General features: G+C 34.8%; 1 protein-coding gene across 15 annotated transcripts in view; it reads right to left on the bottom strand.

Moving 5' to 3' along the window:
• DST (dystonin) overlaps positions 1-23,938 on the bottom strand; it is a 385,237-nt gene that overhangs the window by 18,398 nt on the left and 342,901 nt on the right. For all 15 annotated transcript variants that reach the window (XM_010387943.2, XM_030928393.1, XM_010387944.2 and 12 more), the window contains 11 exons: positions 21,152-21,349; positions 20,675-20,803; positions 17,763-17,933; positions 16,670-16,825; positions 15,981-16,187; positions 13,258-13,377; positions 10,883-11,052; positions 9,414-9,573; positions 6,775-6,969; positions 6,121-6,249; positions 822-965 (listed from right to left, as the gene is read on the bottom strand). In XM_010387943.2, the coding sequence (XP_010386245.2) occupies positions 822-965; positions 6,121-6,249; positions 6,775-6,969; positions 9,414-9,573; positions 10,883-11,052; positions 13,258-13,377; positions 15,981-16,187; positions 16,670-16,825; positions 17,763-17,933; positions 20,675-20,803; positions 21,152-21,349 (1,779 nt within the window). The remainder of the gene's footprint in view (positions 1-821; positions 966-6,120; positions 6,250-6,774; positions 6,970-9,413; positions 9,574-10,882; positions 11,053-13,257; positions 13,378-15,980; positions 16,188-16,669; positions 16,826-17,762; positions 17,934-20,674; positions 20,804-21,151; positions 21,350-23,938) is intronic.

Genomic DNA, 23,938 nt, shown 5'->3' with positions numbered 1-23,938 from the left:
TCATCTTCAGAATTTAAAGATGCATGTCAATCACTCAGGCTTCCTTTTGCTTTCTAATCTGAGTTCAAATATGCATTCTCTGAAGGATCAGGTAAGCTTACTCCATGTGGCACAGAGTAGAAATGTAAAAAGCTAAGATATTGGCAGGGCACAGTGGCTGACGCCTGTAATCCCAGCACTTTGGGTGGCCGAGGCAGGCGGATCACAAGGTCAGGAGTTCAAGACCAGGCTGACCAACCTGGTGAAACCCTGTCTCTACTGAACGTACAAAAAAATTAGCCAGGCGTGGTGGTGCGTGCCTGTAATCCCAGCTACTCGGGAGGCTGAGGCAGAGGAATTGCTTGAACCTGGGAGGTGGAGGTTGCAGTGAGCCAAGATCGCGTCACTGCACTCCAGCCTGGGCAATAAATCGAGACTCTGTCCAAAAAAAAAAAAAAAAAAAAAAAGCTAAAATATTAAATACAGAATTAATTCACTTTATGTATACCAATTCACTCCACCAGTATATACTGCTCCGAAACACCATCCAACTGCTGGATTATTCAACAGAAACAATGTGGAAGGAGGCCAAAATGTTATATAGTGTACTAAATATTTGCCTTCAAATTTTCCAGGGATATAGCTGCAAAATGTCTTTGACCTTTTAAAGAAAAGTGAATTTCAGAGACTGTAATGCATACAAGAAGCATATTTATAAGAACATTTTCTATGTAGAGGTCTCATTTTCCCATGGCCATAAGCGCATCTTAATTCCTAAATTTCCCACACCCCTCAACTCTCTAAGCTATTGCTACTCTGAAGATTATCTGAGACACACTGACCTCCTCAAACCTCGCCCGGATGATTGTTATCCAGTGCTTAATGGTGGTGATGGAGTCGGGGTGGCAGATAGCCAAAACAGTGTCGCCCATAGTGGTGGCTTTATTTAGTTCAGCTCTCTTTTCTTCCAGTTTCTTCATGAATTCCTACAGCAGAAACAAAGACTTCAATTAACTGTTGGCATTGGCTGAAAACAAAACTCTGGTGACATTTGTTTGATTGCCAGAATTAAACAAATAAGCAAAAACTTCAATTGGTTTATTCACAGTGGAAATCATTTACTAATTGGGGAGGAAAGGGGGACAAAATAGAAGAAATACTTTTTTTTTTTTTTTTGAGACGGAGTCTTGCTCTGTCTCCCGGGCTGGAGTGCAGTGGCCGGATCTCAGCTCACTGCAAGCTCCACCTCCCAGGTTCACGCCATTCTGCTGCCTCAGCCTCCCGAGTAGCTGGGACTACAGGCGCCCGCCACCTCGCCCGGCTAGATTTTTGTATTTTTTAGTAGAGACGGGGTTTCACCGTGTTAGCCAGGATGGTCTCGATCTCCTGACCTTGTGATCCACCCGTCTCAGCCTCCCAAAGTGCTGAGATTACAGGCTTGAGCCACCGCGCCCGGCCAATACTTTCTAATATGTACTTTAAAATACAAGTACAGTCATCCCTTGGTATCCATGGGGAGTTGGTTCCAGGATACCGTGCATAATAAAATGCAAGGATGCTCAAGTCCCTCATATAAAATGATGTAGTATTTGCATATGACCTAAGTACATCCTCCCTATATGCTTCATATCATCTCTAGATTACTAATAATACCTAATACAATGTAAATAATTGTAAATAGTTGTTATGGTATTGTTTAGGGAATAATGACAAAGAAAAAAGTGTGTATATCTTCAGCACAGATGCAACCATCCATTTTCTTTTGGAATATTTTTAACTATTTTATTTTTGAATATTGCATACAGAGGGCCAACTTGATAGGATATTTCATGCTTTAAAAATGTATTATACAAAAAACAGCTCTCCCAAATTTGGATATAATTATATTATTAATGGAGAATAGCATTGGGAGAGGCAGTATTGCTAGAGATAGAAACAATATTGATTGACCAAAAATAAGTTCTAACAAATAAGATAAGGAGGTTAATATTTAAAATAGCATTAACTATGCCAGGAAATATAGGAGCATGAATGAAAAAGTACAAAGTAGAGAGAAGACTGGGTAAGGAAATATAAATGTTTTGGGGGTACGGGAGAAAGGGCCCGAAGTGTCCAGGTAGTAAAAAGTGAGGGGGAGGTTGGAGAGAGTGAGCCTGACAGCATGTCAGCCCATATGAGAACTGTCCCTTTAAGATGCCAGTAAGAGGCACTCTCCTCTGTTCTGGCAGTTCTAGTGGTTCTAGCAAGTCCCTCTGAGCAAGCAGAATGAACAAAGCCTTGAAATCCTCAAGGATGATCTTTCAAATAAATGTTTTACAAATGTCTCACATACATAATTGTACTTTCTACCATCAGAACTATATCCATAGATAAACAGATCATAGAACTCTGAAAATGGGATTACAAATTGAGAATCTTTGCCTTTAAAAACGCGACATGTGGCCGGGCGCGGTGGCTCAAGCCTGTAATCCCAGCACTTTGGGAGGCCGAGGCGGGCGGATCACGAGGTCAGGAGATCGAGACCATCCTGGCTAACATGGTGAAACCCCGTCTCTACTGAAAAAAAATACAAAAAACTAGCCGGGCGAGGTGGCCGGCACCTGTAGTCCCAGCTACTCGGGAGGCTGAGGCAGGAGAATGGCATCAACCCGGGAGGCGGAGCTTGCAGTGAGCTGAGATCCGGCCACTGCACTCCAGCCCGGGCCACAGAGCGCGACTCCGTCTCAAAAAAAAAAAAAAAAAAAAAAAAAAAAAATGCGACATGCTTCCAAAATCTCATATAGAATGTCAGAGATCTGCAGACACCCCAGTCTCTCTGGACCCCTGCACCAAGAGCAATTACTTGATTATACAATGAGTGTCAGAGGCCGTAGACATCGATGATGCCCATACTACTCACACTATGTGAAAATACAGGTGTTTTACGATAAAAATACTACAAGAAAACCTAGAAAAAACTCTTCTGGACATTGGCCTAGGCAAATAATTTATGACAAGGATCCCAAAAGCAAATGCGACAAAAATCAATATAGACAAATGGGACTTAATTAAGTAAAAAAGCTTCTGCACAGTAAAAGATAGAATCAACAGAGTAAACAGTTAAGCTACAGAATGGGAGAAAATATTTGCAAATCATGCCTCTGAAGAAAGACTAATATCCAGAATCTGCAAGGAACTCAAACAACTCAACAAGAAAACAACAAACAACTCCACCGAAAACTGGGACAAGGACATGAACAGACATTTCTCAAAAGAACAAATACAATCATAGAAGCAGCCAACAAACACATGAAAAATGCTCAGCATCACTAATTATCAGACATATGCAAATTAAAGCCACCCTGAGATATCACATTACACAAGTCAGAATAACTATTACTAAAAAGTGAAAAAACAACACATGATGTGGATGCTCAGAAAAGGGAGTGCTTATACACTGTTAGTGGGAATATAAATTAGTTCAATGTCTATGAAAAACAGTATGGATATATTTCAAAAAACTAAAATTAGAACTACCATTTGACCCAGCAATTCCACCACTCTGTATCTACCCAAAGGAAAAGAAATTGTTGTATCAAAAAGACATCAGCACTCATATGTTAATTCCAGCACTATTCATAATAGCAAAGTCACAGAACCAACCTAAGTGTCCATCAACAGTTGATTGGATAAAAAAAATGTGGTACATATATACCATGGAATACTATGCAGCCATAAAAAAGAATGAAATCATGTACTTTGCAGCAACACACATGCAGCTGGTCCTAAGTGAAGTAACTCAAACAGAAAATCAAATATCACATATTCTCATGTATAAATGGGAGCCAAACAATGGGAACACATGGACATAAAGATGGAAATAATAGACACTGAGGACTCCAAAAAGCATGGAGGATAAAAGGGGCCTGAGGGTTGAAAAATTAAAAAAATTACCTATTGGGTACAGTGTTTAATATTTGGATGACTGGTACAAAAGAAGTCCAGTCTCTACTATTACTCAATATACTCAGGTAGCAAACATGTACATGTACTCTCTGAATTTAAATTTATATAATATGTTTATATGTTTTACTCTAATATAAGTGGCCTTTTGTCTTTAACTTCTATGAAGCAGCTCTGTGACATACCTCCCACTCTGGCATTTTGCTGTATTAGACTGTTCGGTCCACAAGCTTAAAAGACTGTGTTTTATTCATTTTTATGTTCCCAGTAATCGGTTCAAAATAGCATGTGATTTACTGAATAAATGCTTTCTAGACCTTTTATTTACCAGTTTACTATAATGGAGTCAAGTTTCAATTAATGGTACACTCTGATAACATGACCTACTTTTTAAATATCATAACTTAAAAAATTATCATTTTTTCAATACAGATCCTCCTAAATGAAAAAAGTTAAAAACTGCAACATTATAAGGAAGAGGAAAAAATAGGTTAATCTAACATCTGTGTTTCCCCCAGAGAACAGCTGATACAAATAATGTACTCTCAATCACTTCTACACCTATTTGGTGGACTGGACTGTCAACATTCCACTGAATTCTATGCCCTTCCAACCTAGTCTGAACCTTACACCTTACTGGTTTGTTCTCATGTGGGAAAGCCTGCCGTTTTTAGAAACTGGATTATACTAAGAAGTCTCTAGTCCTAGTGTTAAGAAATTAAATATTCTGTTTTTCTTTGATTGGGGAATGGTGAATGTGTGAAGAGAAACAGAAGAGATGGAAAAGAATGAATAGTGTTACTGCAAAATATTATTAAGAAATGCTTTATAAAATTACAGGTAATTTTATGCTATTTAAAAATAATTTGTTGTAAAAACCACTACCCCTGCTCTGGATACTTGCCTCCTGGAGGTTTCCTGGTCCTGTGAGAGTGGTGATACCACAAATAGGCTCCTTTCTGTAGGGTGTTAGATACGCACGACGGGCTTTAAGTGGTGTCCAGCAAATATTTATTGCTACTCTGAGACCCAAACCTAAGTATGTTAATAGAACTCAATGCTGGCTGATGGTAAGCCCACAGTAATAGAATATAAACTACATTTTCAAAATGTTGAATGGACTCAAAAATTTATAATAAATTTGATGTAATTGTCTTCTTCTTATATTATAGCTTCAAATTTAAATGGTGTATACAGCATTTCATTCTTCCAGAAAATGCTATGAAAGCTTGCACCACTTTTTAAATGACATGGCAATATTTCATTGCTATAGATTCAGCAACCTATCTTTGATAGAGGGTATTAATTAAAATAACAAGTCTCTACAGATGATGTAATCCATGCTACACTAAAATTAATGATGTATTTCCAGCCTGATCTCAAAAGACAAAATTATTTACTGGTGTTAAAAAGATCCTTTAAAGTTAATAGGAAATGCTGACATCAACACTACATTGAGTGTTACCATTTCAAATTCCTGACTTTTTGAGTCAAAGGTTAAAAAACATCTGTTCAGAGATATCTGGATCACTCTCTGAAGGGTTTTGGCAAGTTTCATGCATTGCCACAGGAAAGATCTTGATTTGAAAACTCAATAGCCAGATTTAGACTTGGCTAGTTATTCAACAGAATATTGGCCTGTGGAATTCATTTTTAAAATTTTTAATGTATACTATAGTTACTTCTAAAAAGGATTTAAAAGGCTCTTGATTAAGAACAGAAGCAGTGGAGGCTTAAAAATAGATTTAAAGGTGAGTTATTAAATTACCTGTGTGTCTTGTTTACAAAGGGCAAAATTACTAATTTACAATCCTACAGGTATAATTTTATAAATGCCAAACTGCCCATTAAAGAAGTTTTATTTTTGAAACCCACATAATGACTGCAACAATATCGACCAATTTTGGTCAAAAGCCAAAAAGCCTAGATAAATCAATATGCTTCCTTGAGATAGGAAACAGTATAACTACCTTCCCTAAAAAGGAAACATAAAAAGACAGGTATACATACATGTGTGTGGGTGCACGGGGACATACATATGTAAGCAAGGTGGACAGAAGGACACTCTCAAATGTACCAGGTGTTTAAGTATTTCTCAGGAAGGAAAATATTCATGCAGTTGATATTTGTAATCGTGAGTCTATTTTCCCTGCTTTGATTTTCTAATTTAGCTTTACTTAGCATTTATATGTTACTCACTTTATGCTGATCAATGAGAGTCCGGAGAGCATCCTCATCATCTGGGAGGACACCATGGAAACGCAGGGTTTGCTCCGCCTCAGCCAGCCACTCCAAGAGGGCATGTACCACCGAGTGGAATTCCTCTGCCTAAGAGTTCACACACATACACACACACACACCAAACAAAATTCCCAAATATGCCTGTTAGCACAATTTACAGAACTGTATAGTGGATTCATCCTCTCAATGAAAAAAAAAAATTTTAAATTTAAATTGCTTCATTACTCCCATTAAGAAGATAAAGATATACATATTTTAAAAATAAGAAAACACCTAATATATAAAAAAGGCCTATATGAAGAAAAAATTACCACTTTAACAACTTGATTTTAGATGAATGGCAGTCCATCATACTTCCAAGCTGAAACATTACTCAAGCAGCACTTCTATGTGAAGATTAGAATGCCTCCCTCTAGCAGTAATTTAAATTCATGGGGGAGGGTGGGAGAAGGATCAAGGCAATGATGCTATTAGAATTTCCTTCTTCAGACTATCCTGATTGAGACACAAGGTTTTTTACTCACAGTTTACTCAGTTTTTTACTAGAATAGTTCTTGTTGAGGTTTCAATACTTTTCCCACTACACCCAGCTCTCATTTACATGGTTTTTACCTGACGCAGGGCTGCTTCTAACCGTGTTTGCTTTGATATGGAAAGTGCACACACGGTCTCCCAGCGTGTGCTTAATTCTTGCATCTGGACTTTGACCCAGGAGGAGTCATCCCGACTGCCTTCTATGAGTTCTCGGGCTGAGCGCTTCAGGGCCTGCACACTGCTGGTCCTCTTCCCCAACTCTTTTTGGAAGGCCTAAGAAGACCATATTTTGAAAAATTATTTTTAATTACAAAACCAAAACAGCAACACATACTGTTTGAGATATATATGTGCACATAACATCATGTACAGATATCGAAGACCTAAAGTTTAATAACCGTATTTCTGGCAGCATCTTCAGAAGATAAACGACACACTGCTCCTATTTGAGCACCATCAAGAATGTATAAATTTGTATAAATTGTATACAAATTTGTCTTGTATAAATTTGTTCAGTCCTGTCACATTCTCGTGAGAAAACAAGATTATCTTATTTTTAAATGACATATTGGATTTAAATAATGGCAGCCAGCCTTCTTTATTTCAATTTCATAAAACAACACATCAGATTCCTTTTTTTAATTATTCTTTAATATGGTGTCCCAATTCCTCTCAAATAATTAGTGTGAATTCCAAGTGATGCTGGCTTCGGCACCACTTTAAGAGATGTATCTAAGAAGCTAAGAGAGGACTAAACAATCCTGACATGTGTACCACGGAGTTCTTAGAGATAATGGCAGGGAATTCCAAAGGAAGTTGGCAGACGGTCCTTTACTCCTATAAAACTCCTTGGTCTTTCATAATATATTAGGTACTAACTCATAATGTCAAATTTTAGAGGCTTAAATCCCTGTCTTTCACCTTAGAGGAAAAGTTTCTGGGTTTTTTTTTTTTTTTTTCTGCCTAATTTTGACAAACTTTGATGTGCCAGAAATTAAATTGATTTATTTTGGCCACAGACTGATCTAAGAAGTGAGCCCAGGGCTCTTTATTTTTGATCCAAGAATCTGTGTATGCAACTAGATCTTTCAAACATTAATAACCAACACTCTGTCACAACAAAATTAATGAGTTTTTAAAAAAATCATCATAAACGAATATTACCATTTGGCCTTATCTATAGGTTTCTATTCTGATACTCTCAGATCATTCACAAAAGTGAGCCTGTCACAAAAGTGATTAATTATTTGACGGATTCAACTCTAACAGTTATGAGATATGCCTGCAGATAGATACAAATGCGCACATATACACCAATACACACATTCACACACACACATAAACACATGTGCATATGGTACAGTATTTAAATATTCCATTTATGATAGGACTAGTCCAATAGTTTTCAGTAGACTTTCCAAAGCATTTTGCATACTTGAACTTCTTGAGCCTTCTATTTGTATTACTAATGCTAAATGATTTATTCATTCTTGATGACCTTTAATATATAAAAGATCTGGCAATTACCTAGAGTACTAAATATTTAGACAGTGAGTTTACAGAAATGGCATTTATGTAAAAAGTAACATTACGCTATTTATTACTCATTGAATAAATGCCAGAAAATAGAGAAGTATTAACCATACACAAAATATTTATTTCAATATAAGCAAAGCCATGTAATTTTTAAATTTTTAGCTTTTGTAGACCTAACCATTGTTCTTTATTTATTCTTTTATTTTATTTTAATTTGGTTTGTTTCACTTTTCGAGTGTAACAAACTCTCTTATGGGTATAACAATAGAATAGAAAGAAAAAAGGGAAAATAAATATGCAATAAGACTATTTTAAAAGGAATGGTAAGATCAAAATAGCATAACCAGTATAAAGAGAACATTATAAATGAAATAAGTTTTCTGAACTCAAACACTAGACAGAGGAAATCCAAGATGAATTCAAGTAGAGTGATGTAAGACGTTTTTATATAAAGTCAACTCCAACACAACTATTCTACATTAGTACTATGCTTCATATTGTTTCCAGGCTAAGTTGTTTTATATGATTTGATCATAATTTAGGACCTTACACTTAGCTGGACACCTTGAATATTACCTTTGATTTACATGACACGACAGTTTAACATAAATATATCAGGATATTTCAAGAAAGCCAGTTTTCTTGAAGTAAACAATAATCAAATCCCTCATAGCACATGCTGCTGACTCATAAATTGCTATAGTTCAAGGGGCAAGGTTAAAACAGTTTTGGTTCCATATTTTTAAAAGCAGTTGGTCATGACCCCCACGGATCATGTCACAAATCTACACACTTACGCAATAACTTAGTGTCAGGTCACTGAATGAATGATTTTAAATTTTATTACATAATTGTTTAAGTGCATAACTAAAGATAGTAAAACATTCTTGAAATCTGCTTTAAAGTACCAGAGAATGAAATCACTTTCCAAGTTCTAAAAAGGTTTTAGATCCGGTAATTAAAAACAAAAGTATTTCACTGACACTAAATAATATTTCCCCATCACTTTTAAAGGTAGCTTCCAGGTTCTGCTCAAACAGACACATATTTCAAAAATAAAGACTGATATGTCATATGTTCTATAGTCTCCTGATTTTAAAAGCTAATTTAAATGGTTTACATTTCCTTGTACACTCAGAATAATCAAACAAGATAAAATAAAATGCCCCAGATAACATTACCTTGTGATTATCGATCAGATTCATCACTAAATCAATGTCTCCATGAACAGGTTGGTCTTCTGCCAGCTGGGGTTCAACTCTATACAACCAATCAATGAGAGCCTGTAGGGCATCTGTGAATTGTCCAGAAAATAACAGGGCTTCCTCCAATTTGTTTTGTCTAGGGAAAAAGGTAGAAAAATCGATCCTTGCAACAAAAAAAGCCACTCATATATCTGAACATCTAAAATTAATTGATGAAGGTTGAGTGGTACTCAAGAGGAAGAGCAGTATATTGGTATTCATTGTTGTTTCTTTGCTCTTCTTAGAAAAAAAAAACAGAACTTTTCTAAATTTTCTTTTTTATTCCTTAAATACACGGCATCTGTTCCAGGAAAATTCTCACCTTTGGAAACCATGGACCTTTCATGTTTCTTTATAAAAATCAACCTTTTAAATTGTTCAAATATTTTTAAAATTTTGTTTTAGATTATCAGGCAGTATACTTGACATTTTTTCGTATACACTTCTATACATTTTAACACATATATAGATTCATGTAACCATCACCACACTCAAGATCCAGAACAGTTCAATCATCCCAAAATTCTCCCTCATGCTGCCTCTTTATAGACACACCTTGTCCCTGTCTTCAAACTCCTAGCATTCATTGATCTGTTTGTCATGACTTAATTTTTTTGTCTTTTCAAAAATGTTGTAAATAAAACCATGTATACAATACTGGAAAAGGTATGTAAAATTTTGTGGCTGAGGAATTTAAGATTTTTAAAAAACTGACGTGACAAAAACTTATTGAGTTCCCTAGAACTGAATATAATCTATTTAATCTTGATGCTGACAAAAATCATTAGGATTAAGGATCAACAGGAAAATTTGGAAACATGTACAAGATATTTGAACTCTACTACTATTGTACTTAGTTACTTAAAATTTTTGAAATATGTCTTGGGTTTTCATGGAAATGTAATAAGAAAGAGGGAGATCAAAAAGGGGTAGATGGAGTTAGAAAGAAATGCTGGGGCCAGATCAGTGGTACCTTGCACATCACATTAAGAAGCCTGTGTTTCAATGCATGCCCAGTAGTAAATCACCAAACGGTATGAAGGAGGGGAATGACAAGATTCCATTTACATCTTCAACAGACTATCCTAGTAGTTATGTAGAAATTGAGTTAAAGAAGTGATAAAGGTGGACGTGGGAAGACGAGTCAGAAGCAGTGGGTGTAGTCAGGTGTGAGATGGCAGAAGCTTGGACAATGATATCACTTTTTACTGTAATGAGTAGTTAAAAATAATGAACAACAAAGTCTTCTCAATGCAAATGATATTTGTGTGGGGTACTTAGGACAAACAGAAGTTCCTTAGGTAAAGGAAATATTTAAGGCTTCTGAAATGTCCCTGCAAAGCACCATTACTGTGTATTTGAAAGAGGTCTACAGAGTAACCAAACTGTCTTAAAGAACATTTTACCTTTCCACAGATTTTCCACATATGGTATCCCATTTGTCTCTGAGTTCACTCAGCATGTCATCCAGTTTCAGGTTGTCATCAGCCAGGGAGGTTTTCTCCTTCAGAGAACGTCCAGTCCTGTTGGTGGTGTCGTAGACAGAATGCTTGGCTCCGAGTGATTTCTGAAACTCCTATACATTTAACAAGAAAAATATGTGCATTTCTTCTTGGGACTAATAAATAGGTAAGAGGCATTAACAGAGGCATTCCTAATAAACGGAGATGAATTATAGACGGTCCCTGACTTATGATGACTTAGGATTTTTTGACTTTACCATGGTACAAAAGTCATAGGGATTCAGTAGAAACCATACTTCAGTCATGTATTCAATAAATTACCTGAGTATTCAATACTTTGCTATAGAAACAGGATTTGTGTTAGATGATCTTGTTCTATTGTAAGCTAATGTTAGTTGTATTAAATGCATTTTTGATTTACAATATTTTCAACTTACAGCAGGTTTATGGGGATAAAAACCCATTGTAAGTTGAGGAGCATCTGTATAGTCTTTTTACACAACTCAAATAAAAGCTTTTATAGAGCAGGGACATTGTCTTTGTAGACCTCTCATTATCATCTTACACCTAGTAGATGTTTATAAATACTCAACAGGAAGAGTAGAAGGAATGAGATAACTGCTACTGAATATCCAATAGCAGGAATGAGAACAAAGAAAGGTCAACTTCATGGGAAGCTTACGAACTCACAAAATATAATGGAAACATTAATACAGTGATTCTCAATCCTTGTAGCAAATTAAAATTACCTTAGATAGTAAAATGCTATGCAAGTGTACAATTTTCTAAAATAATCTCAAGGTTATAGTTACCTAAGAAGTTTTTACTGCCTTTAAAAGCTACATACTTTAAAATGTTTTAGTATGACTAAATTACTTAGTTTGTCATGGGTAATAGGCAACTACATCTGGAAATTTCTAAGTAATAGACAACACAATTATAATCACATTATTTCTACAGTTTGTTATCCATAAATATTCTTTTCGTATTATTCTAAACAGAATGCCAATGTTATAGAATCATGGTATTGACAGAGATTTTCTTCACAAAGCAGACATACAAAAAGTGTTATGGTTGAATACACATCACTGTTGCCAAACAGAGACTCTAAAAAGGTAGATATTCTTATTTATAGGACTCTCTAACGTTAGTATGCAATACACTTTCATAAGACTACATGATACAACATCCATGTTCAAGTTCAAATAAAGCATTCTATTTTGAGAAGGAAGCTCTCACTTCCCCATCAGAGGGGAAGGAAGGAAGGTGCTGTTCACTGTCACTGTGCTCCCAATATTGAATGTGGCAGCTCACAGGGGTGCCAGCAGAGCAAGCCATTCATTAGCCCTCATCTGGCCAGAAAGCAGATGCTCAATATGTTTCCTCCCATCCCTCTAATCATGATCTCCAAAGGTTAGACCCACTGATGGAAGCAGCCACCTGTGTGAAGATGATGGCCAAGATTTCCTCCTGATAATGATAAAATTTTTATCAGCCCAATTTTTCCAGCCTTTTAAAATTATGTTTCAAGTGATAATTTATATGTACATGCCTAAAATTGTTAAAACCCTTTGCAAGAATCAAACTCCTTTTACCCACATCCTCACCCTGATGGCTGGTGGGGTCACTTTATAAATAGAATTACATAGAAATCCAAATTCAAAAGAGCTGGGGAGGGTGGGAGGGAATGCTCTTTGAATGTTATGTGGTAGGTATAAAACATGATAGACATAGAAAAAGTAGAAAATATTTAAAAAAATAGTGTTTCTACATGCTTTACCAGTCTATATAAACATGTCTTTGGGTATTTTTGAGGTTGGGTGTAATTTTATATGTGCACAAACACAATAAAATATTAATTTTGAATTTAGGTATGGGCAACCAATTTTTCTCATTCTATTGTTTAAAAGAATCTATATTGCAAATATCTATTACTTTTTCTACAGAATTATCTTCAAGGTGCTATTTTGTCTGTCAAAGAAAGTACAGAAAAAGATAGCTATCATGAAAAACTGAAATGCCAATGTTCAAAACCGCTACAAATCCTTTATATGTTTTAGAATGTAGAGGACTTCCACTTTTATTTTGTGTTTTTCTTTGTAACAATTAACCTTGGAATAATTAATGAAATGGTCACTGAAGAGTAAAGATATTGCAACACAACCAACATGAAGAGCAATAGGTTTTAAATTTAATATAGGTTCACACTGGACAGCCTTTTTTCTTTAGTGATGAATAAACACGTGATGAAGCAAGGATTTTAAAGTGATCTTGAACTATATAATGAGACGGTATGCTCTTCTTAATTATGGACCCACCTTATGTTGTGCAAGTTGTGTTTTTATTTTGTCTGGATCATTTGCTATTTCCAGTTCAGAATCCAAAGACTTTTCTGATTCTTCTAGCCACTCCATAAGTTTACTCCAAGCTTCATGGAACTGGAAAGAAATTCACATCTTTGTCTGAAACATTTTTAAGCATATTATACTTGAGACCTAGTATAGTTTTAAGACAGAGATTAATAGTAATGAAAATGCTGAAAATTGTTATTTCAAAATCTCCACTGAAGAAGAAAAAAGTAATGCTTTCATTGGCAAATTACAAAAAAAGTCTTGATAATGCTTAGCATTATCAGTGGCTGTGCCCCACTGTCACTTTGTTTTAATTCATTCAACATATCAGCTCTAAAAGAGCCTAGAAAAAAGGAAGCTCCAGAAAGAACTTCTTCCTTATACTTTCTTCTTGTTCAATAATTAACATAAACTCTCAGAAAATGTTTTGTATTTTTATTGTTGTTGTTGTTTACTGCTGTTGACAGATCTGGGTTTACTTCTAGGGAATTTAATCCCTATGTTAAGAAAAAGGGACAAAAATGGGGAGGGGGAAGTATAAAGCATGTAAATTGATTTTTTTAAAGTAGCAGAAACAAAAAAGAGACCATTGCATTCCTATTTAATGCAAAGATATTTCAACATCTTTATTGCTGCTATCAAAATCCTCAAATTAATGCCTATGCCTCACATAATGGTTTTATATGTCTGAGCAGCCACAATATTTGGGTTCTAACAAAATGTTATTCTCTTTGGCATCTATAACCTTGCAAACATTCTAGTACTATACATACTTGATTTTGAGTACAGTTTTCTGTTCGCCATAAAGAACCAGCAGGTACTATTTTCTGATACAACTGTGAAATTGGTTATAAATTATATCACAATAAGCTTAAGTGAACGGATACCTAACAAAAAATTTAGTAATCAAAATTAAATCTATTGTATACCAAAGCACATGAATAATGAAACAACAACAAGATATTGAACAATAAGAGCAGATTAAGGACACAGACTCACAAAACTGTAAGGGCTCTCTGGATATCATCTCATTACAAACCTTCATATCCCTCTCACAACTTTAATCAATTTAAACATGGAAAAATGGAAACTAGAATAGACACATGAATTGTGAAAGTCAGAGAAGTATGATCAATATCTGAGCCAAAAACTGAGATATTAGAATAAGAAAAAATAAATTGAAGAAACAGCGAGTCAAGGTGTTAGGTAGTTTGACTCCAAATAATACAGGCTATAACAGTTGGATGGTAAGGTCAATGATACAAATGCACAAGTTCTGAGGCTGGTTCTGCTTTCAAAACTATTTTTAAGCCATATAAATAGAGGAAATGCTATACATTTGCACTAAAAACAGCAGCAAATATTTATAAAGTTAATTAGACAAAATAAGAAAATAAAATTGATTAAATCAAGAAAGGAGGAAAAAGATGAGTAACTGGCTACTGATATCCAAGAAGCATTTATAAATTGATGTTCATAACTCAAGAAATGCCTGCACTACACATGCTATTGCACCACATAATGTGGAGAGAAAAGTGTCAGGCTCAGAATTAATACTGTCTTAAAGAAACATTAGAGACCAAGTCTATCCCAGTGACTCATCTGTAATATTGAACATTTCACACCTCCCATTCAAAATGGGGTCTATGGTGTGTAATGCTATAACAATGCAATTTGTCATTTCTAAAGCCTTTAAACATTTGTACTGTTAGCATTAAACATTGAAACACTTGACTCTCATGACATCTTTTTGCATCACCCAATTGAGCCTAACTCCTCAAAACAATGGGGTATAACACTAAGGCTAGAAAATTGTAGCTGACTGAGGCAAAAAGTAATTGTAAAATCCTCCTACAATATTACACTAAATTTCTAGTAAGAATCAAAGATTTAAAAATATATATATTTGTCAAGCAAGGTAGGTACATCTCTCTCTTCCATGGAGTACAAAGACACACAGAGATTGCATAACTTTACCTCTTTGTGTTTAGTCTAGAATGGAATGCTAATAACAGGTAAAGGGAGTAAGGAGAGTTCTTTGTGAAATTTGTGAAATTCCCTAGATTAAAAATTTAAAGTGGCCCCAAAAGATTCAAAAAATTAATTTCAAAGTGAGATGGAGCTCTATTATCTGCTCAAAATATTAGAAAAGAAATGAAGGTCTGTCAACAAGTGTTCAGAGAGGTGGGGAGTGCCGACCAACTCAGACAGAGAATATGACCCTTCAGAAAGCTGTCGGGAGGGCTCTATGTCTGGCTCTCAGCACTGACAGCTTGTGAACAAAGTCTGGCTTAGGAGCTAAACAAAAGGTAGCAATACAATGAAGTATGATGTCTCACTCTGATTATGAGAATGGAGGTCAAAAGGACAAAGAAAAAGAAAACAAACCCAATAAAAACAAATTCTGAGCTTCTTTCTGGGCCTCAATGATAATAGCCTGTCTATAAAGTCAAGCTGTAATCAGTCTTCTTAAGATTAGTCCCCAGGGGCTGAAGTTGCTGCCAGGTCAAAAAGTGATGTCAGCATCCAAACTGAGGCCACAGCCCTTTCAGGAAAGAACCACCATGGCACCATGCCATGATTGTTACGCCTAATACAGCCTGTGATAAAAGTACATCCATAACATAGATTTCAACAGCTAGAAGTGATTTATTGACAAGTTTAGAAGAATTTTTCTAAAGGATTATTACCTGCTTGGCTCTCTTCCTTGCATCATCCAAAGATCTTCCTCTCTCTACCAACCGTTGAACCACTTTTTCCCAGCGACTTTGTACACTGATAAGTAGATTCTTGATTAGAACAACATCTTGTTTCTGACTAAAATATTTTAGGTGGGTTCCAGTTTTGTCCAGTTCTATTATCTGCTCACGATGAGAATTTACTTCATTGGCAAAAACCTTTCCCAGAAAAAAAAGGACATAAGTAGAAACAAATGAAAATCAGATCAATATTAAAAATGATTCTGGTGTCATAAACCTGAAAATGTTTTAAAGGACAAACAAAAGCTTTCAAAATACCAAATGCATTCTTTTGACTTTAAAAAGGCCTGCTGTCAGCCAGGTACAGTGGCTCATGCCTGAGATCAGCACTTTGGGAGGCTGAGGCGGGCGGATCACTTGAGGTCAGGAGTTCAAGACCAGCCTGGCAAACATGGTGAAACCCCATCTCTACTAAAAATACAAAAATTAGCCAGGCATGGTGGTGGGTGTCTGTAATCTCAGCTACCTGTGGGGAGGCTGAGGCACAAGAATCACTTGAACTGGGAGGCAGAGGATGCAGTGAGCCAAGATTGCACCACTAGAGTGAGACTCAGTCTCGAAAAAAAAAAAAAAGCCTGGTGTCTGAAAGGAGAATCCTATCTATTTGACTCACTACATACCTTGTGTTCGTCAATTTGAAATAAGACGGTGTCCAAGATAAGACTTGGCCGAGAAGCTACATTTAGGGTCTGTTCAGCCTGAGTAAGCCAGTTGATGAAGTCTTGGAGAGAATTGTGGAACTCCATTGCCAAGTTGAGAGCCTCTTCCAGTTTAGTCTGCAAGAACAGATTGTTTAGTATGTGATGTTTAAGGGCCTTGGTTATTTTGTTTGTTTCAGTTTAAACATTCTCTGGCAGATTCCTCTCCTATCCCCACTTTATTTATGCATATCTATTAATATATTAACTAAATATCTTATAAACGTAATGGGCCATACTAAAATACTGGCAAACCAAAATCCTTTAAGCCTAGTAAGCAGCATCTTACTGTAACTAGAAAAAATGTAATATACACTAAAGCATGTTTTTTGGAAACTAACCAAAGAACACAATTATAATCTATAAAAAGAAAAGTTGATATTTATACAATTAATTTGGGGGCTCAAAATATTATGAAATATACTTTATGCTCCATCAGTGATGGCATATAATCTCGTATTTCTAGCCTATTGTTTTTTTCATAGCATTGAATAGCAATATTGAGATTTCTTAGATTGTCATTTTTGTGGTTTTACAAACATAACAAAAACATATTCATAATTTAATATACATTTTAATCCATTCTCATGGATTTTTAAATGTAAGTACTTAAAAGAATATATACAATCATCTCACTCTCTTGCTTTCCCTCCCTCCCACCCCCATATACATATAACTTTTTGTTTAATTAATTAAACAAATTAGACTAAAATAGAATTAATTATTTAATGGCCCAGAAATTGAGTAGTTCTTAACATTTAAAAATATACCTTAGTAACATTCGATCTATATCTTTATCTGTTTTTGAATATATCCCCCTTTAAATCTGTTCTCATGTTAAAATAGAATATTATTTTCAACTAACCCCATGAAATCTCCGAATATATACAAAAAAAATGTTTAAACATGAATTACTGAAAGTTCTACTCCTGATAGCTCTACTCAGAAATAAGGCAATGTCCAAGAAATGGAAAAACTAAAACACTGATTCCATTATATTAATCAAAGCACATACTTTCCTTTCATTGAGTTTGGTTTCCACCGATTCCCATTTTTCTTTCAAGTTATTTATGTCTTGGTCAATATTTGTCTCTGCAGATTTTGGGCATCTTGCAAGCATCTGCTGGCCTTTCTGCATCAGACTCTTATATGTTTCTTCTTTAGCTTCAAAGGCAGCACAGACTTCCTAAATTGGGATACCCTCAAGTTATATCACTTTAAGAAAGTAAAATTTAAGAGTTCTATTTTTCTAGGTCATTAGTCCCAAGCCCCTCATCATATATTCATCTCTCAGAGCAACCCTGACGCACTTACATTTTTCACTACATTAAAACAACAACTAAACCTACAGTCATACCCTATCTACTGAGAAATCTCAAAAATGGTGTTATCTTTATCAGCCCATTCTGGCATACTAAGATTTGAAGCAGTAGTTTAAATGCTGTCAAGAAAGCTTTCACTGTAAAGTAATTAGTTAGTTCTGTGACTTTGGGCAAGTAATTTCACCTCTCTGAGCCTCAATTCCTTCCTCTGTAAAATGAGAGTCTCCCATAGATCCCTCCTTGTACTATGATACAATGAATGTAGTATTTCATTGGTACAATTTAATTCTGCACTCAGAGGACATGCAATGGACAGAAAGTAAATATATAAATAAGTAATATATTTAAGTTGATTATTCAGACTCTGGAATTATAAGAATCAAACTTGTGGTACTATGAATATTATTCTCATTTAGAACATTTCTAAAGCTTCTAACTAGAATGTTGTGTGTATCTTCTATACAGGACATAAAATATTGCTTAAACAAATTCAAACTTTAAGACCAACAAAACAATAGTTACTTCTCATTTAAAACATTAAGACCAGTTCTATTCTACTTATTTAACTATAATGTGGGTTAAATCATAGTTCTCACTGGAAGATTATATATTTCTCACTTACATTTCCAACTTTATAAGTTTTAAAACCTGAGATACAACTCATACAATATAAAATTCACTATTATAAGTACACAATTCACTGTTTTTAAAATTATATTCACGAGGTTCTGTGATTACCACTAACTCCAGAACATTTTCATCACCTCAAAAATTTATTTCTTAAGCTTTAAAAAAAAGCCCTATCTATATGTATTTACAATATCACCTACTAAAACCTTTAAATCCTAAAGCAAAACTTTCAGATATAGCTAAAAACTCAGGAAACTAATATTGTAAATTTTGTACTTTTCTTCATTTCTAGCATAACAAAATCAAAAGAACTTTATTGAAATGATATTACAAATATCAACAACTCTTTAGAATGCTTTAAATCACAAATTTAAACTTATTTAAACAGATTTCTATAATTTATTATATAGGGTTACAAAAGATTCATTGTAAATACCCCACCCAAACTCAGTTAGCTGAAATGGAATATTTTTCTAAAAGTAAAGTATTCTAAAGATAAGTTCTTTGCTTTCAAGTTCTTATACTCTTCTAAACTAACATTTTAAAAAATATTTATATTATTAGAAAATAATCCCAAGCATCTATCTGTTCATGAGTTCATTAAATGTATAATTAATGGACACTGTCAAAGCTGTGCAAGTACTTTCCAGGAAAGTAAGGAGCTATCTGGAAGTCTCTCAGGTTTTTTTAAAAAGGCAGATAGGCACTTACAAGTTATTTAGTCTATTACTTTTCCAGTGAAACAAATAGGTCTCCTATGGCACTAAAAACCAATGACGACAACAAAAAAAAACCACACACATAACTTTCAAAAACAATAACTATACCATAAAGATTTCTAGAAAATTGTATACCAAATTAGTAGGACTTACACTACTGATGGTGATTGTGAAATAAATGTGATGCTACCTACTGTCATAGTCTGTTTTATTTCTTTACAACATCTACAAGATGGTTACTGCCTCTTCAAATCACCAAATTCAAAATTATTTCCAAATAAGTGCAGTTTTATTGAGATCTTACAACAATATGACATCTCTATTAAAGAGTGTATATATTGATGTACACTGATTCATTTCTTTTGCCAAATTTCTAAGTACTTCTACTTTTATCTCCCAAGATAATAATCATCAGTATTTGAATATTTTTTAAAATTTCTGATGTAAATTCACAAATGTAAAAATTAGGGGACTCTTTCAAAATCTGAAACATTGTTTCCTCTCAGAACTTCTAGTGCTGAATTATAATGGAATATGAATTTAAAATGTCAATAAATCCAACGTAGCCTAAATTTAATTTGTCAGTGCCTATTTCTATGAAAGAAAGCCCATATTTCAAATTTCATCATTTTTTCCTCATCCTTCTTAGGAGCCACTGTGTCACATGACCTAGGTAGGAACAGCCCACAGGTACAATACTCCAGACTGGACAATTAAAACAGAAGCCTCCTCTTCGTGTCTGTATTTGTTATAAGTATGAAGTGGAAGATAAAGCTCTATCACCATTAAAACAAACAGGGAAGTTTTCTTTTTTTAACAGAACAAGAGTATATTTTCCAACCTTCCATGAAACCAAATGAGACAATCATGCTTATAACAATAATTTTAAGTCATTCTGATTATTTTGGAGGTTTTTGTTTACACTTCAATGCACAATAATTTTATAATTTACGCTGTGTTATAGTACTACCCATACAAGCTTATTATTTTGTGGGGGAAGGTTTGTGTCTAAAAAGTGTCTAGAATTCTAAAACCTCTTTTCATATACTGACACACTAACCTTTGAAATAAAGAATAGGTTCTGACTTTAAATTTTTAATCAATAAATGGTGTGTTTCTAGCATGTATACAGTGATTTCTGCCATAAACTCTATATCCTTTAGGGCCTTCTCCCATGATTTATGTATTGCCATGGCCCATATAAAATGGTCAGTTTGTTATTCTGAGGCTAAAGCTGTAGGAAATATGTTGCTTACCATATGGACATTAAGCTGCTCCTTGGCTGTTTCCGGTAAACCTCCCAGCGGTTTAGATGCCAACAGATGACGCTCCGTGTCAGTCAGCCACTGCTGCAAATCCTCGATTTCGCCATGGAACCCTTTGGCCTGAAGTAACAGGGAGTTTTAAGTTGGGGCCATAAACACTGTCAGTTTCAAGCAGGAAATAAGCTTCAAACAATCCCAGCCTGCTAAGCCTCTCTATGCATTCTTAAGAACAGCCAGGTACCATTAGAGTTGCCTTTCTTCATGAGGAGAGCTCTAGTAGATAAGAGTATTATGCTAAGAACTAGAAAGCTGTGTTCTCTTCTGCTGTTCTGTTCTTTATTTCACTTATTTTTACTCCTCTCCTTAAGGTATAAAAATTAAACAGGACTCTGTGAACTAATAAAAGAATTCCATGCTATTTTGGTCTTGAATGCTATAGAAACTTTCACAATTTATTATCTTACTCACCTGGTGCAAGGCACCATCCAGCTGCTGCTTCCTTTGTTCAGTTTTTTCCAAAACATTTTGCCAGCGTTGATTCAAAACCTGTAGCTTGTTCTGAAGGTTGCTTGCTTCTTCTCCTGCACTTGATTCAATTAGATCATTTCCTGCTTTATTAACGGCTTCCACTGTGGACTGATGGGCTAATACATCATTTTGCAGCACCTGAAAATATTAAGATAACACCATGTTTGCTAGTTGGTAACATGTTAATATCAGCTTTAATACAACTGTTTTCCTTTCTGGTTATGAAACATCCTGAAGAAAAAAACATTATATGTGTAGAATTTTATTTTTTTTTAAGAGATAGGGTCTTACTCTGTCGCCCAGACTTCAGTACAGTGGTTCTATTACAGCTCACTGCAACCTCAACACTTGGGCTCAAGCAATTGTCCCATCTCAGCCTCTCAAGTAGCTGGGACTACAGGCACACACTAGCATGGTTGGCTAATTTTGTTTTGTTTTTTATATAGATGTGGTCTCACTATGTTGCCCTGGCTGGCTAATATTAAGTTTTTAAATGATGAACTTCCTTTCCCTTAAATTTGCAACCTTCGTGGATATACCTTTATTCTATCAATGTCCCCTGAAATGACTGTGTGAGAACACTTTGCTAGTTATTCCCACTAGAATGACTTGGCAATTGATGACACTAAATATCTAGAGATTATAATTAAAAGGTTCTAAAATTTCTCACTTGGTTCAAGCTAATTTTAGTTTAATTCTCATGTCAAGTAACCAAAATATATTTTTACTCCTACATATTCACTTTCAAATATAAAATTATCATGTCTAAGATATACAGTACCATATTTCACAATTAGCATTCTGAAAGAGAAAAAAAAATTCTAGAATATTCCTTTACTTTCTCTCATTGGAGGGGTCCTGGAATTGACTGCTAAGTTGAAATATTGGAAGGCCCTAAAACTAACACTCTATATCAGAGATACTTAAACCCAGCATTCCAAAATTCAGTTGTTCTTTAAGTAGAAAACATATATAATGAAATGCTTACTACAGAATACAGCAAATAATGCCTTCCTTTTATAAAGTGGAAATATATGAATAGGTTAATAATGCTTAAGTGCACTAAAATGGGGGAACTTAGGTTGCAGAAAGCAACCCTAAGGTTAAAAAAAATCAATTTCTTTTACTGAATTAGTATAGCCTTAGTAATATTAATAGTTTCATTTCAAGGAGGCTACACTTACATTTTTGGAAAGCAGAAGAAACCTCCCTTTAATGTTGGTAAAAGTTGATCCTACCCTGTATGCATTGACTCAGGGTTGGCAATACTAAAGAAAAAGAACATCTCCCATCCTATATAACACATCACACATCTGGAAGGAAATTCAGACCAGGGAGGATTTTCAGTGAATATCAGTAACCCTCTGATATCACTGTTTCTCTGACTGTTTTCATTCATATTCTGAGGCATCTGGTTAGGGAGTGTTTTTCAAAGGCTATAAAACCAACTGAGTAAGAAGTTATCTTTATAGAAAGCATTCACTTTGGTATGTTAAGAGTAGGATCACTCTGAAAATCAAAAAGTTAAATGTTTTCATGGCCAAAATATAAAAGAGAATGCTATAAAATTCATTCTTCTGAATGGTCTGAGTCCTGCTACAAAGTCAGAGCTTAGGAGTAGGAGAAGAAAGCAGGAAAGGAACAGAAACATTTGTCCCTTCCTCCAGTAATTCTGCTGGGAATTTTATGTCCTCTAATTTTGATCTTTGAGGAATGCAAAGAAAAGAGAAAAGGAAAGAGAGAAGGAGCCATTTCAAAGTACTTAAAAAGAGACAAACAGAAGTAAGATGTCTTCACCTATCCCGAGCCAAAATAACTGGATCAGGGTGCCTCACTTTTCCATCCCTACCTTATTATACAAAGTTCCTATCCTGATGTATATTAGTTTTAAGACAATCAATTGGTTTATAAAAATGTAAATGCAGCTATAAACTCACACCATGAGAATAAACATATTTTGTTGCTAGGCAGTTGGTCTCACCAGTCATTATGGCTCTAAGCAAATGTATAATGTAGCCATTAAATAATGAAACAAGCTTCTATGTCAACTTTAAGTATGCAAAATAAATCCAAATTGTTTAATTAAATATGGCTGGGCAGTGACTACCAATGTAGACAGACAAGGTAAGAGAAAAATAAAATTTTAAACAAGGAAACAATTACTGTGGGGAAGTATGAAAGAAGGAGAACAAAAGCAAGAATAGTCAAAAACTGTACAGCATAAAGTGCTAAAAACCCACCTTTTTAAAAAATGTTAATCAATATGTAAAACAATCAGACATTTCCTATTTGATAATCAAAGAAAATTTATTTTAGTTTAGGATTTAGGACTCTGAAGATACCACTATTAATGTGAATGTCAAAGTCTATGAAAGATTGTTGAATGCCAGAATAAACTCTACTGTGCATAATCTTTTATTCATTAAGTCTAGTGACTGAAGGGATAGGGAATGATCTATGAAGAAGTGTCACAAAGGTGACAACAATACAAGACTGCTTTGCATATATCTCTTAAGACAAAAATTTTTCAACTTACTAGCTTTAAATCAAGTACAGGACACATAACAACTTTTTAAAACATAATAAATATTTTTAAAAATTCAGAAAGAAAAGGAGTAAGATACAAAAATCCAAAGACAAGAGTGACATGGAGACAAAGGGATAAGCCCCAACATAATAAGAGATGTACAGACAGATAAAAATACGTCAGAAATGACAAGCTACAAA

The sequence above is a fragment of the Rhinopithecus roxellana genome, chromosome 4 (assembly GCF_007565055.1).
Source record: "Rhinopithecus roxellana isolate Shanxi Qingling chromosome 4, ASM756505v1, whole genome shotgun sequence".
In the NCBI taxonomy this organism is placed as follows: domain Eukaryota; kingdom Metazoa; phylum Chordata; class Mammalia; order Primates; family Cercopithecidae; genus Rhinopithecus; species Rhinopithecus roxellana.
This window is presented reverse-complemented; position numbering and strand designations above follow the sequence as displayed.